At 38.2% G+C, this 15,489-nt stretch overlaps 1 protein-coding gene across 2 annotated transcripts in view; it reads right to left on the minus strand.

Annotated features, from left to right (window-relative positions):
- The window catches only part of NELL2 (neural EGFL like 2), a 137,990-nt gene that overhangs the window by 13,192 nt on the left and 109,309 nt on the right, over positions 1 to 15,489 (minus strand). For both annotated transcript variants that reach the window (XM_088165567.1, XM_014871125.2), the window contains one exon: positions 4,177 to 4,317. In XM_088165567.1, the coding sequence (XP_088021693.1) occupies positions 4,177 to 4,317 (141 nt within the window). The remainder of the gene's footprint in view (positions 1 to 4,176; positions 4,318 to 15,489) is intronic.

The following is a 15,489-nucleotide window of genomic DNA, read 5'->3' on the forward strand; positions in this document are numbered from 1 at the left end:
GGTTTTTTTCCTCTTTTCCTTTTTTTCTTGGAATTGTTTGAACCTGCTCTGGACTGAAAACCCAGAAGAGCACCAGGAGCTCACTCACACCTGTGTCCCACCAGGACTGAGAACAGCCTGAGTGAGCTGGGCAGCCCACGGAAGGGAGTCTGGTGAATCTGTCATCTCTTCAGAACAGAGAGAGGTTTTGCTGTTTGATATTGTTCAATTTTGTGCTGGGAAGTCTTTTGCCTGTTGAATAAACAGGTTTTTTCCACTTCTCTCCAAAGAAATATTTTTTCCTGAATCAATAGGGAAAGAGACTGCTTGTATCTGTTTCTTAAAGAGACTCCATTCAAAAGTTTCCTCCCAAATTTACCCTAAACCAGAATGCCTTACAACCAAAAAAGACTCTTTTACGAATTGGGCATTCTGGATTGATCTATCCAAACCTTTCATTTGCATCTCTCTCATTTAAAGAATGTAGTACCTGCTGAGAGCGAAAGTACATTGATGTGATATTCTGTACTAACAACAGCTGGCACTTGACAGATTCTCTTGGTAAATCCTAAGGGGCTGCCTTAATTAGGTGAGCTTTCTTTGGATTTGGGTGCATGCCAAATGTCCAAAAACTGATGAAGCACAACCTGCACTATTCTGGTGCAAACCAATATAGCCTCCCTCTTCAACTGATTATGGGAGCTTTTAGACATTGCAAAGGATAAATTCAAAGGAATCAGGATGTTACACAGAACTGCAGGGCAAACATTAATGGGGCCTGAACTCTCTTAGTTTAGGATTTTGCCCTCAGTTGTTCTAGTTTTTTTTTACTGCAGTGAAGCCTGAAGATGCAATATCTACCCCCTTAGCCCAGCTCTCTCTGTGAAATGGCACATAAGAGACAACCTTCAGTACCAATAAGACTGTTTAAAGAAACTATAAAGAAAAGCTGTTGGGGGCAAAGAGGAAGATACCCGTTAATATGCTATACTGAATGTTATATTTACATATATAAAATTTAAGACTTCCCAAAGCCATACAGTCTCAAGGACTACATGGATGATATTTCACTTTTCTGGAAATACAACGAGGCATAACATAATTCTATTTCCAAGGGAAAATAGCAAGTACAGCTAAGAGGTTGAAGCCCTACAGCTGCATTTCCCATAATTTCTCTCAGTAAATTTTATAGACACCATAGGTCCACCTAGGGGTACTATGTGAATCAAAACTATTAGTAAAGGGATCTCTACGTCTTCCATTGCCTGTAGGTACAATAAAATGGGATTATGAATCTTTACATTCAAGTACATTAGTCAAAATAGTCAATGTTCTCAGTTGTGCCAAGGAAGCAGCAGTAGCCAAGGTCAATAGATGTGTAGAATAGGCAATTCAGTAACTATTATTTCATTATCAAGAACTGACAAAGTCTAGTGCTACCAAGGAGCCCAGGTCTAGGTAGGAATATTTAGAATGAGGTCCTAAAAGGGGTAGGTGCAGCTTTAGAATTCTGTTAAAATTAGACTTTTAAGGAAATGCTCCTGTGCATCTGTGATTTTAACAGAGGTGTTTCCATGTGGGTTTTTTAAATCGGAGGTTTTGCTGAAGGAAACAAAGAACTGATTACACTAATCACTGAAACAGTCTGTGCAGTATTATCAGCACATGTTCAGGGGACACAAACAGATCCAGACTTGAGGAAGACGTTGAAGAACAATCAAGAAAGAAAATCTAAATCCATACTTTCTTGGCTCTTAGAGTTTTTTTCCTCTAAAAGAAGGAACTTACTTCAAAGCAACTAAAACTTACAAAAAGATGAGTCAAGTCAGGCCTATTATGCACTCTATATAGAAGACTACTTTGAAGTAGTTTGCACTGTTCCTTCTACAGCTCTGCAAGCTGAAGCACTTGCACAAGACAGAAAGTTACAGAGGATTCTGGTCCTGGATAGACTTGAAAGTGAGAATTTAAGAACTGCGATTTGAAATTTGAGATTAGTATAGCCTGGAATCTGCTGCCTCATTAAAGTGACTGTCTAAAAGACCATCCACCAACAGCTCAATCTAATCACTTCTTTCCAGGGATTAGTGAAGTACTATCAAAAGCAATCCGTTTTCTTTTGTCATTAAACACAGTAGGGAAATCTCTTACAGTGGAAAGATCTGACAGCAGAGAAGACAATTGCTTCTGCACTACTGTGTTGTGCTGCTGCAAGTTCAACCTTTCCATACTGCAATGGATTTTAGGTTGTCTCTTCACACTCTTTCTGGTTTTATTTTTATCTGAGACAACATGAGTTCCAAGCCAATAAGAAGTGATGCAATAAAACTAATAAAATATCTAACCTTCCTCCCCATCAAGGCCAGGCTGGATGAGGTCGTGAGCAACCTGGTCTAGGGGGATGTGTCCCTGCCCAGGGGGGTTGGAACGACGTGATCTTTAAGGTACCTTCCAATCCAACCTGTTCTGTGATTCTGTGATTTCAAGTTGCTAAGGATACCAATGTTTGGAGCTGCAATCAATCAAACTGAAAGTGTTCCACTGTTAGTCACTAGGGTTATCAGCAATGAAGATAGTTTCCTGGCATCTGTGATTTAACTCTAATTACTTGTTATCCTCTGTGTACATTTAATAAAGAGCTGCTGGCTCTTTGTAGAAAAGGTCAAAACAGTCTAACAATTGCCACTTCTGTATACATCTAGCAATCCCCACATTTCTTTTCCCTTGGTTTTTCCCTTGTTTAGAAATCGCTGGTTAATTGATACTTGTTTGCACACATATTAACACAGTCACTTTGTATCATGTTTCTCTCTTGAGACTGCATGGTCAAACCACTATCTTCAACCCACGAGGTAAATGTTACACTGACACTGAAGATAAAACTTGGGATATTGAGAATATTTCATAAATGCCTGGATGGACTATTTATTTCCTGGCCATGAGTGACAGAGGTGCAATGTTATAATCAGAGTGATCACAGCTTACTCTTTGCACCTTCCTGTGCTAACTCCTGGCCAGCTAACACTGACATTTAGTTAGTTCTTGACAGAGAAAGCTCGACTTACGGAAGCAGTGGTTGCCTTAAATTGCTGATTCCTCCTGGGAATACAGGCTTTCAGCTGTGATGAAAATGTGTTGAAATAAAGTATTGATGATGGGTATACCAGAAAGGTCATTCTCACTCCTGGAGAACTGTCTGTGTGTCAGCCTCAGAGAAATTAATTCAATTGCTTCCCTTTGGGACCAATGCAGCCCACCAATGTGAGTTTAAACAGTAATAAGAAAGCTTACACTGTGAGCACTGTGAATATTTCACCACTCAGAGAAAGAAGGGAGAAAGGGTGATAATTTTGCCCTGAGAAGTCCATGGCAAAAAATGACTGGTTTGTTCTGTTATTTTAAGAGCAGCAGCATGAAATATCTTAGGAGTTGAATAACATTCCATACTAAGAGATCTGCATCTAAAAATAATTGTGTGCTTATTAATCTGTTGTTCTCTCTCACACCATTCATGAACACAGAAAATCTTTCCATCTCCCTGTCCCCCTTGTCCCCTATACCTTGTGCCAGCCCTATGTCCACTGAGCTTCCTAGTTTGTAATGTAGGTCTGCAAATTGCAGTCTTCTAGAAGCAGTTAGCCATTACACAGGAGAAACACCACAGTATTAACCAAGGTATAGGTAAGGGTCTTGGGGTGCGTAATCATTTTTTGCAATGGGAAATATTTTTATCATGAAATATTTCAGTGTACAAGAAAAACAAAGTGGAGGAAGTGAGGTCTGGATTGAGGCCCATTTCTATATACAAAGAATCTGACATATAAACAGATTACTGTGGAGTGACAGATTACAGTGCATGCTATCAGCCCACGGGAAATCACTTATGCAAGGGACAAGCACAGAAGCAGATGTAGGGCCAGAGAAACTGCATTTTAATCACCATGCCTGACTTTACATATTACGTTAATAAAACAAAGTAATGCTCCACTAATGCTCCATGTTATAGCAATATTCATATTTTATATTCTTTTGCCTTTGATGACGATGCTTATTTAGACTATAATTCTTTTGGGTCGAGGTTTAAATTTCACTGCAATTTTCGAGACAATGCTTGACCAGTACAACCTGAAACACTAGATGTTTTCTGGACATTTTCATGTGAAACATAACAGTACCCCACCTTTTTTAGACACTGACCTTCACAGGATTCTCCACTTGGTGAAAACATCCCATTGTCATGGTAGCCATCTCTGCATTCACAGTGGTACCAACCAGGCAGGTTAATGCAGTTAGCATGGCTGTCACACTGAACAAAGCCATCCGAGCACTCATCAATGTCTGTTTATTAAGAACAACAAAATAGAAGAAAATTCACACAGAGGAAATGGCTATATTCATCCAAGGAAAGAACAATATCCCTGGTGTTTCTGGGTTTAACAGAATTATTTTTATTACTGACACTTGAATTTGCAAAATTAATTGCAGTGAAGTTTTGAATTGTTTCCATAAAAGTACTTGGCTAGTAATTTCGGGCCTAACAGCAGCAGAGGTACTGCTAACCCCAATTTACTGCCTACATAGTAACAATTCATTTTGCCACAATACCTGGCAGGTAATCTGACATCTGTTTAAACTGCCCATAATATGAAGAAAAGAATTAGGTCCCAGTTCATATAGTAAGTTGTTAACCCTTTGAGTAGTGCAGGCTAATTGATAATTTTTTTTTTCTAGGGGTATATAAAAACATTACATATTTACTCTGGTCCTTGCTTATGCTTTGTTGACACCAATTTTAGGTTAGAAGGGCTTCCCTATCCTGTGGAGTTCCTGTTCATTTATACCAGCACCTCTGAATCTCATCATAACTCACTGCAGGCTCCTCGCTAATTGTCAAAGAAAACAACTGGGTTTCCAAACAAATGTTTAAATGAGGGTGAAACACAATACAGTCTCCTTCTCCTGGAAATTCCTTTGGGAAGTATGTCTCTTAAATGAACAATTTCCACTGACTAAACTTCACAATAACAATATATCGTAAGACTTTTTCTTTATACACTCACTAGATCCAAAATCCTCCAAAGAATGTTCTAAAGACACCCGAACTCACAGACTTAGCAGAGATGCAGAGAACTTTGTGACATGTTCATTTCCAGTGCCTCCAGGTACACAGTAAGCTGTACTAAAGAATAGGTCCCAGAGTATGAGTCCTGTTAACAGTTAGGGAATACCAGGAGTATGGAGTCAAACAGGAGTAAAACTGAGGTGTTCCCTATGAGATTCACTGCCTTATCACTGTGTTTTATACCAGAAATAGCATACCTATCTGAGCATTAAGAGGTGCCTGAGAGGTGCCAATAGAACCAACATAAAAGGAGGCACAATATGTGCAAACTGCCTTCAGAAACAAAAAGCTCTAATCATCCTCCACCATGAGTTTGAACAGTGAATAAAATCCCAGCGTTCTGGACACTCTTGCCGAAGCAAGGGTTCAACCTTTCTTTAAAGGTTGAATCTTTAAAACTAAGAACTGAAGGAACAAATTAAGACAAACGCTTAAAGTATATCAGCAGTTTACCTAGTATCCTCTAGGATGCAGATATGAAGGGGAGGTGTGATGTGACTACTGAGATACATGTGAAATATGCCAAAATTCTGCCCACAGTTCCTGTTACCTCCCATTTATGTTATTTGCTATTTTCATAAGAGGAAGTGCAAACTGGCTAAGAAAATAAACTGTGAGCTACAATAAAGTAATGAATCTCTTTTCTGAGAATAATAATGTGTGGCTAGATAGACATTTTCTTACCAAGTATTTTATGAAATCGATTCAAACACAAAATTTATAAAACCCTGAGACTTCTTTATCCATTGAGAACACTTTGTTCTGCATTTGAAGGTACTAAAAATATTAGTGTGTGGGGAACACCTGCATAAACTACAAGGTATAGCACAGTCACCCACATTTGGTTTTGAGTTGTTTTTCTTATATATGACAGGGGTTATGGGGGATATGCTCTGGATATTTTAATTACATGCCAAATAATTGTTTTAAAATTTTCTTTGGAGCAACTGTACAGCTGTATCATGAGCCTACTGTTTTTTAAAAGCTTTACAGATCCTTAATAAAATCACATTAGAAATTTTCGCTATGATGCATTATTCTGATTTTCTATCAACACCATCTTTAAACAGGCACCCCTGACCGTATTTATGATGAAAAAAGTTACCAATACTCCTGATGCAATATTGCAGCAAGTGTGTATTTTGCTGCTTTGTGCACCACAAATTAAGTCATAAGTCTCTATTGGTTTAAAACAGAATTTTCAACTCCACTATGAACCAAGATAATCATCTGAGTAGTGTGCTGCAGGACTGAGAAATGCCAAACCTTTACAATCTTCCACTGCTTAGTGTGTTTCTTTCTAAATCAGTATAAACTCTGGCCTTTTTCTTGTGAGCAGCCAGGAGCCAGTGGGACCTCAGAGGTGTTTGAGAGATCAGAGGAAGATCAATGAAAATTATGTTACAGTTGTGAGAAAAGGCTGGCTTGCAGTCTGTGTCTTATCTACTGCTACTCACCCAGAAAGCCACCGATCACTCATGAAAAAGGAAAAGAAAAGAAGAAAGGACTGCAATCTGGAAGTTCCCTTACCACCGGGGAATATGCTGCCTGGCAGACAGCTGACCAGGCAGAACAGAAGTGATTGTGCTGAACACTTGGGTTCACCTGGTCAGCACTACGTAACTCTGGGGCTAGCTAAAGCTACAAACCTCAGAGAACCAACTGTGCATGTCCACTCAGAGGCTGAAAGAGAAGAGCTGTTGTTAGGACTTGATATTGATCTTCATACTGGCTACTTAATAACACTGCATTACGCCACTGAATTGCACATACTTCTTTGGGAAAGTGGAATGTGTTTATTGGTGATGAGCTGGAGAAACACTCGTGTCATTTAGGCCAAAGTAACAGATATTAATTAAAGAAAACCTGTGTTCCTCTCTTCAGAAAAATGTCTTTGTGAATCTATAAGCCTTATAAGTGTAACAGTAGTATCACACACACAAGCAATATGCATTCAGATGAACTCACTGATTATTCAGGAAAAACAAGTCGTGAATGTCACATCAGTACTGGTAAAGTGACAATAAAACCAACTTCTCTGTATTTATTTGCAAACTAGGTGATGAATCTGTAACACAAGAAGTATTACTTGGGATGAAATGCTTTATCCGATATCAATAAACAAAGAAATACATTCTTCTAGTTTTGTTACGACTGCATGCAAAGTTGAAGTGGAGTTATATATGAAAGTCTCCCATCATAAGCATGTATGGAAGCACGCTGCAGGTCTTGAAGAATGTCTTACTCCCCACAGATTGTTTGCCATTGCATTGGAACCATTGCTGCACCCATTCTGAGTAAGTCATTACTCCTTTCAGGATTTTGCAGCAAAAAAAAGAAATTCAAAACACTCCTCACCACTAATCTTTTAGGCAAATGACATCTTAAGCACATGCCATCAAGTTTCATAATACAGATGTTCCTTATGCACAGAATTTTGTTTTAATTCTCACAGCTAATGCTGGTTATTAATTCTAGTAGAAACATGCCCTGTAATGGGACAAAATATGACTGTTGCAACTCTGTTAAACAAGAAACTGCAGCAGAAATGTGCCTTACAAAGCAAAAGTACTGATTTAATGGAAAAATTCCTTGACATTTGGACAAAAATATTTCTGTTTTCAAACAGGCATAGTATGGCCCAGGAAATGCTGCAAAAGTATCTACAACTGAAATTATCTTATGAGTATGGGAAAAGCAAACAGAACTAATTTCCCCCTGTCCTATGGTGAAACCTTCTTGCATGAATCATCTTGCAGCTGCTCAGTCAGAGGTGTGAGCTGACAAGAGAAGAAAAACTGATTGAAGTTTTGCTTGGCCAATGGCTATGGTCTATCAGTGCACAATATGGAATATTAACAGTGATAACGAAGTCCTGTTTGATGCTGTACTAGAAAAACATGGAAAATGAAATATTACTCTATAAAAGAAAGTTAGCAAAAAGGCTTTCTATTTTCACTTATACCAGTCAGCGTTGTTATTTCCATATTTTGTTACCCATTTTTCAACGCAAAATTATTTTTTTTCCTGAGGCCTCACCCTAACAAAGTAGATGCACAATCAGAGGCATTTTGAAAGTAAGAGCTGTATACACCTAGCTCCCCTTGACATGACATATGCTCTCCCAAATACCTTCCTTATACCTCAAGATCACTCATTTCCTTAACTGTGGCAATAGTTTTAGCTATTATACCCTTTTCTCTTAGGAACACTGAGAAAACTCTGCTCCCTGAAGAGTAAAATAAGATCATTAGCAAATTATCCCCCAGTACAAAAAGAAGAAAGGAGAACTAGCTGTATGATTCATATTATTAGAGAATTTCTGTATAATAACACTTTTTGAAGACTGAAAGTGGTATAAAATTGCCAATTAGAAAGATAGCAGTTCTCTTTCATCCAGCAACAGGACCAAGTTCTAATGTAGTCAAACTACACTCAACAAAGAACCACGGTGTGGGGGGAGGGGTGTTACTACCATTTTATATTACCCACTTCAAGACTTCAATGCTAATCACCAAGTCCTCCTCTTAGAAAAGCCTGCATTCACAAACTTACAGAGACAAGGAGCACAACATAGTCTATACATATTTTTTGTCATAAACTGCTCTATCCAGGTCAATACAAACCAAAGTCCTTGATTGTCAAGAAGTCAACACCACAGACTGGAAGCTGTGAATATTTAGAAGTTAGTTATCTCCACAATGGAATTTTTTCTGTAACAGAATAATACACAGCACCTACCTAAGATTGTCAATTAATAGATTCCCAATTTCAATAATCTATCTCCTACTTGGGTTTTATCACTGGATATGGTTACAGAGATTAATGAACAGCCAGTATCTTCCAAAATGTTCAGTCACTCCTGACTCAGGCTAAATTTGAGATCTCATTTCAATGGCAAGAGCCTTTCCAGCCTCATGCTAACCTCCTCTGCCATCCACATCCCAGCCCCACATATAGTATAAATACAGTGCACACAACTGAAAGAAAAATAATTTCAGCAATACATCACTGAAGAAATGGTTTAAGAGACTTTGAAGCTGTTTAAATGGATAAATCTTCAATATTTGGGGTTTTTTTTATGGGTACATTTGGAACAGTCAAACTCCGAGCGCCTTAGCACATGTCAATACAATTTCAAGGATATTATGTCTGGATTGTATCTAAAAGTTCATGTTTCAACTATTCAGATTTATACTCAGATTACAGAATATACAGTAGGATTAAGATGATGTCTGGCCTATCTAAATTTAGTAAATACATATGGAAGGAGGAAAAACCCTTTTTCAGTAGGATTAAGTGAAAGTTCACTGTACTACATGAAGTATTTGCTATCAATGACTCAGTTTTCTGGACTAGCCTTGAAAAGTGTTCATCTCTACTGCAATTTCTAGAGTCCCACTTCTTGTATTTAAGAACCAAAAAGTGGTTGTGTCGGTTTTCATGTGACAACAGATTCCTAATATAACGATACTTGAGAAGAACCTCTGTTCAACCAGACCTTTGATTTGAGATCTCATGCAAAAATAGGTCAAAGAGGAGAAATGTAAGAGCCTGCAAGTAGTTCAATATACTGGAGCTATCTTACAAAAACAAAAGATCAGCTTTTGGGATTTCCATCCCACTACATTCTCATATATCATATGCATATAAATATCATAATGAGGAATAAGAATATAGTGGCTAAAAATACTGACATAATCCAGGAAGTTATCAGTTATACCAGTAAAACCAAAGTTGTTTTGAATGACTTCTAAATCTATTTTGTAAAGTTTGATCAGCTCCTTTTTTTCCTAACATTGCACCTGACTCCAGAAAGAACTTTCTTCCTTTGTCAATCACAATCCTAGAGTATGATTTTCTTTAGAGTCCAACTTTGATTTTTTATCTTTAAGGAACTCTTTAATGATATGACATCATATCTTGAGTACTACGGCATTCTTGTCACTGTATGGGTTCTCACATCAAAGTTGTCATTAAACCATAGAATATTCTTGATTTTAATTACAATTTCATCCCAAAATTTTATTCAGTTACAAGTTTAAATCATAAAGAGCAAGATTTCAGATGGCCCATGGGACACAGGAAGGAGAGGAATCATCCACAATTCTACCCTACCATAACACAGTTCCCTGAGCAAAAGAACTTTCTGTACATAGCACAGAAATACCAGTTATCTCAGATACAGCCTTCAGAGAAAAATGGCCCTTCCTCTCCCTGCTCCTCTGGATAATGAATTAGGGCTATCATGGCAAAAGAAAAAAAAAGTATTTGGAATATCTTTGGGGTTGCTGTTTCTATATCAACACCTCCCAGATCTAGTAGAACTTCTGGTTAAGTCATCTTAAATTGCTTCGACAGGTGGAGTCAGTGCTGCAGATGATATGTTCTTCACTAAAAATTTCCAACTATCATGTTGCATGAAAAAATAGCTACTATTATAACAGGTCTTTTTTTTTTTTTTTTAATCCCAGCAAGACCATGATTGCAGTTTATAAAGTACCCTGTCCATGGAAAACTAATTTAGTTACATTAATGAAAAGGAAGCAAAATGTGATTGAGAATGTAATACAGAATTATAGTTCATTAATTCTTCAAGTATGCAATTTTCCAGATTCCTGATCCCCCATTGATTTCTGCACACCCCCATAGGTCCTGCTAAATGCCAGCAAAAAGAAATTCAATCATGTTGGTATTTCATGTGTGGCAGTGGCGGTGCTCCAAAATTAGATAGAAATGTTATCAAAGAGAATTTTCCACTGACTGCTTCACCATGTGGTCCTGCTAACAATTCTTTGTTGTCAAAAATTGATCAATTACAGATCATACCAATAACTGAAACTATGCCTCCCATTGCACACCCAGTATAATCAAAGGAAGTGGTATTTGTAGCAATTGCAATTTAGAGCATCTAATTGGCCATGATGAACTAGGTGCATCCATGAATACTGTAAAACAAAAATAATGTATTTTTCAGCTCTACTGTGTGACACTGACGTTGTCAATCCTCATCAGAAAGACTAATTAAGAGGAACTGGGCCTCTATTTGTAGTTGTTGGCAAAGTGGTGATTTTGCTTTCACTGTGTTCATCATTCTCAGTACAGCACCTCATGTTAACACATGCTTCTGTTTCCTCATTAGCCCTGTCTTGAAAAAGAAAAGCACTTCTCTTCTGCAAGATAGCAAGAACTCTTACACCTTGAAATACACTGACATACCTGTTTTAGATACCTACTAACATCTGAAAGTTACATCGTTCCATCTGCACATGAGAAGAAGGACTAACACACTAGTGGCTAGCTCCTAAAGATGGGTAAGGGTAGCTGAATTCTAAGCAAAAAGGAACTAATTTGAAAAGAGAAGAGCTAGCTTTGCCAAATGCTACCTCTTTTCCAGTGGGTGTGAAGGAAGCCTTCACTTGCACAGTGTATTGACAAAACATCTTGGGTTTCCTCTAGTGAGGAGTCAAGTCAGTCATAACCATGACTTAGGATGTTTCCACACATGAAAGCAACCACTATATTCTCAGCCTTGTAAAAGATTGTTTCAGATCAGCTCTATTAAGAATTATAGTAAATTTCCAAGCATTTAGTTCAGAGGCAATTTATGGAAAACAACAAAAGAGCCCTCAAAGCAACTCAAATACAGTTTGAGGAACTAGGAATTGTTTTTGACACCCTGATTTGAGCTTGGTGTCCTGCTATAGTCCTCTACTCTTTGGTCAGGGTATTGCACATTGTATATGTGTGCTAAAGTTTAAAACATTCTTACCTTCTTTTTCTTACCAGTGACTTTTTACCAGGACTCTTAGTCCATAGCAACGCTAATTTGCATTACTACTCCTGAACTGTCAAATCGAGTAGAGATTGTGCAAAACTGCTGAAGCACAAAAAAAGGAAAAAATCCACACACATCATTCTTTCATGCTACAGCTGACAACTCATCAAGAAAACAAGAAAGATCCTCACTATAAATATGAAAAACCTGTAAAAGCAGCTTAAAACTAAATCACTATTCCTTTGCTTGGGCTATAAACATATCATTGGCATGATATGTGCAGAGACTGCAGACGTCCTCATGTTGAGAGCAAAAGGAAGAGCTCCATAGGGATACAGGACAATGATTGGTAGTGTTATAGATTTTAATTCAACTAATAGTTGAATGACTCATAATTCATGAGAGAGCTTACAGTGAGTGATGAAGGTCATCCCTATCTCCCTTGTATAACAGAAGAAAATTCTATTATAATGCTGTCCAGCTGCATTATTCACATTCTATTTATAGCCCACTGTATTTTAAGAATGTAGCTGAAACTTTAGTTTTCATGTTTAATAAAGGACTTTTTTCCCCCATAGCAAATAATAGCTAAATAGTGGATGCATTTTGATGTTTTTTACAAATAACAAGAAAATCCTGTCCCCTTAGAGCTCTTTTGTAGTATTCTTTCTTCCCTGGTTTCTTTCTCCCATTTTTTTTTCTTAAGCTGCTACATATAGGATTGTAGTTTTGCAACAAGCTAAAGAAAGATATAAAGAGATAAAGATAAGCACCCGTACGTGACTCTTAAACAAAGAAAAAATCTTTTGTGATTTAAAACTGATGAAACTGAGGGAGGAAAGAAACTATATGTACCCAAGAAATTGTGTCAGGCTAGGGAAATGGAGAAAAAGACACAGAAGGATGAAGCAGCAAGGCATCTTAGCTATAAAACTGAAAGGATGAGGTAAGTAGGGTTCATGCCTAAACTCAGAATGCACTTTAAATTCAATATGGGGATTTTTTGTTTAAATTCTTTCAAAGATTTTCTTTGTGAATAATTATACATAAAAATATAAAGCAAAGTAAAGTAAGTAAACATTCCAAGCTTCTAAAGTCACCAGTGTCTCGCTGCTATTTTTGAGCTTATTTTTAATATCTGAAAAAAATTCAGGTGAGAACAGGGAGAATGACCTCCCTTTCAAACACTGCAGCCAAGCAAAAAGCATCTGATCTGCAGAACCCTGGCTTTCCTCTTTGATTGCTGCAGATCTCATTTGTTTACTCTCACAGACCAGTTTTAAACCATTTTTCCCTATATAACGAGATAGCCACTTTTGAATATGTCCCCCTTGAAGGGCAAAGGGTTTTTTTAGGTTTTACGAATTCACTGTACTTCCCACTGACAGACAATATTCTATAAACCCCACCATGTTTTCTTTCAGCTACTGAAATATTTAACAGAGGGACAAGGGAAGAAGAAATGAAATGACCTACATCTTACCTGGAGTTCTGCTACTGTCTTCTTACACAAATTCTGTCACTCAATTTTCCTTGTGTGACTTGATTCCAAATCTGTAAAATGGGGAGAAAGTGCTTCTACCATCTATCCCTTGCCCTTTCTCTCTCACTGTTTTATTTGGTAGCACAGATAAGTCACAGAAGTCACAAGGAGACTTGCTGATAGTAATTGTCTGTATTGGGGCTGATGTTATTTAATTCCTTTATTAATGACAGGGATGAAGGGATTGAGTGCACTCTCAGAAAGTTTGCAGATGACACTGAGCTGAGTGATGCAGCTGACACATCTGAATCACAGGATGCCATCCAGAAGGGACCTGGACAGGCTTGAGCAGTGGGAATGTCATGTGGTTTAACAAGGCCAAGTTCAAGGTGCTGCACCTGGATGGGGGCAAAGCCTGGTATCAACACAGGCTGGGGATGAACAGGCTGCGCCCTACTGAGAAGGACTTGGGAGTGCTGGTGGAGGAGAGGCTGGACATGACCCAGAAAGCCAAAGCTGGACGGGGATGAAGCACCTCTCCTATGAGGAAAGGCTGAGAGAATTGGAAATGTTCAGCCAGAAAAAAAAAGAAGACTTCAGGGTAACTTAATTGTGGTCTTCCAGTACCTGAAGGAAACTTACAGGAAAGATCGGACAAGAGTATTTACAAAGGGCATGTAGTGACAGGACAAAGGGGAATGGCTTGAAAACTGAGAGTAGATCTAAATCAGGTGACAGGAAGAAGTTATTGCAATGAGGTGAGTCTCTGGAAGAGGTTGCTCAGAGAAGTTGTGGATGCCTGTTCCTGGAGGTGTTCAAGGGCAGGCTCGACAGAGCTCTGAGCAACCTGGTATAGTGAAAAGTGTCCCTGCCAATAGCAGGGGGGCTGGAACTAGATGGTCTTAAAGGTCCTTTCTAATCTAAACCATTCTTATGTTTTTGTGATACTGTGATCTTGTATTATTTGTTTCGGACAGATCTCACAATGTAGACCACAAGTGTTTTTTGTTGAACTGTAATAGCCCCCATACAGTTCTGCTGCCCTGTAAGGATGTTTGACTTTTATGCATACTTAAAATACTAGTTTGACATAGCACCAGCATCATTCATTAACTCCAGATTATTATACGTTTTCAAGTAAAATACTTGGAGAAAGGGAAGAGCAGGAAGTTGTTTTGTACACAAACATGATGAGTTTCAGAATCTCACAAACAGCTTATCTATACCACTCATGTCAAGTTTGCAACCCATCCATTGGCTGCATATGTCTATTCTTCTGTAACCTTAATTAACACTTGGAACACTGTTAACATAGAGCATTCCTTGCAGGAAAGACACATTCTCCAGGGGTTGGCTGAATACAGTTTCTGAGATTGCCAATCATGTTTTCTTTTTCTGTTTTGAACTTCCTCTTAACAGTAAATATAAAGACTTGGCTTTTATTGGAATATAGCTGAAGCTTGCTGAAATTATTAGTTATAATAACAATTGAAATGGCAATAATTAATGACTTGCTAGATTTTTATCAGAACTGAGGAATATGCAGTATTATTTCTCTTTTCAGCAACAGTCCTTTCTGAATCCAAATTTGGACTGGAAACATCACAGACTCAGGTTTCTATACTTTGTTCTGAATAAATACCTTCAAATCTATTCATTTTTTCCCATGAGGGAAAAAACCTCATGGAGAAGGGTTTCAGCAGAAACTCTGTGCTGTAGTTTCTGGTACTCTCTGTAAAGGATCTTCCAAATTCTTTTGAGCTGAAGAATAAACTTTAACCACTTTACACCCTTCATACTAACAAATGGAGAATGTTCAGGCAAGACAAAGGGAACACAGTAGCTATGTTGGGTTTGCATGGCCAGGTTTTGTAAGGTAGGGAGGCTACAACAGTGGCTGCTGTGAGAAGCTGCCAGAAACTCCCCTCACGTCCAACAGAGCCAATGCCAGCCACCTCCAAGACAGACCTGCCACTGGCCAAGCCCAAGCTAGGATAGTATACTTAAGAAGGGGAAAAAGTCACAGCACAGTTAACTACTGTATAGCTTATCAACACTACAGAAGCTGCAAAGATGATGGCTCCTAACCTCATGATTTATGTAAGGCTTATCAAGAGGAGTACAGGG

The sequence above is a fragment of the Sturnus vulgaris genome, chromosome 5 (genome assembly GCF_052056855.1).
Source record: "Sturnus vulgaris isolate bStuVul1 chromosome 5, bStuVul1.hap1, whole genome shotgun sequence".
NCBI lineage: Eukaryota > Metazoa > Chordata > Aves > Passeriformes > Sturnidae > Sturnus > Sturnus vulgaris.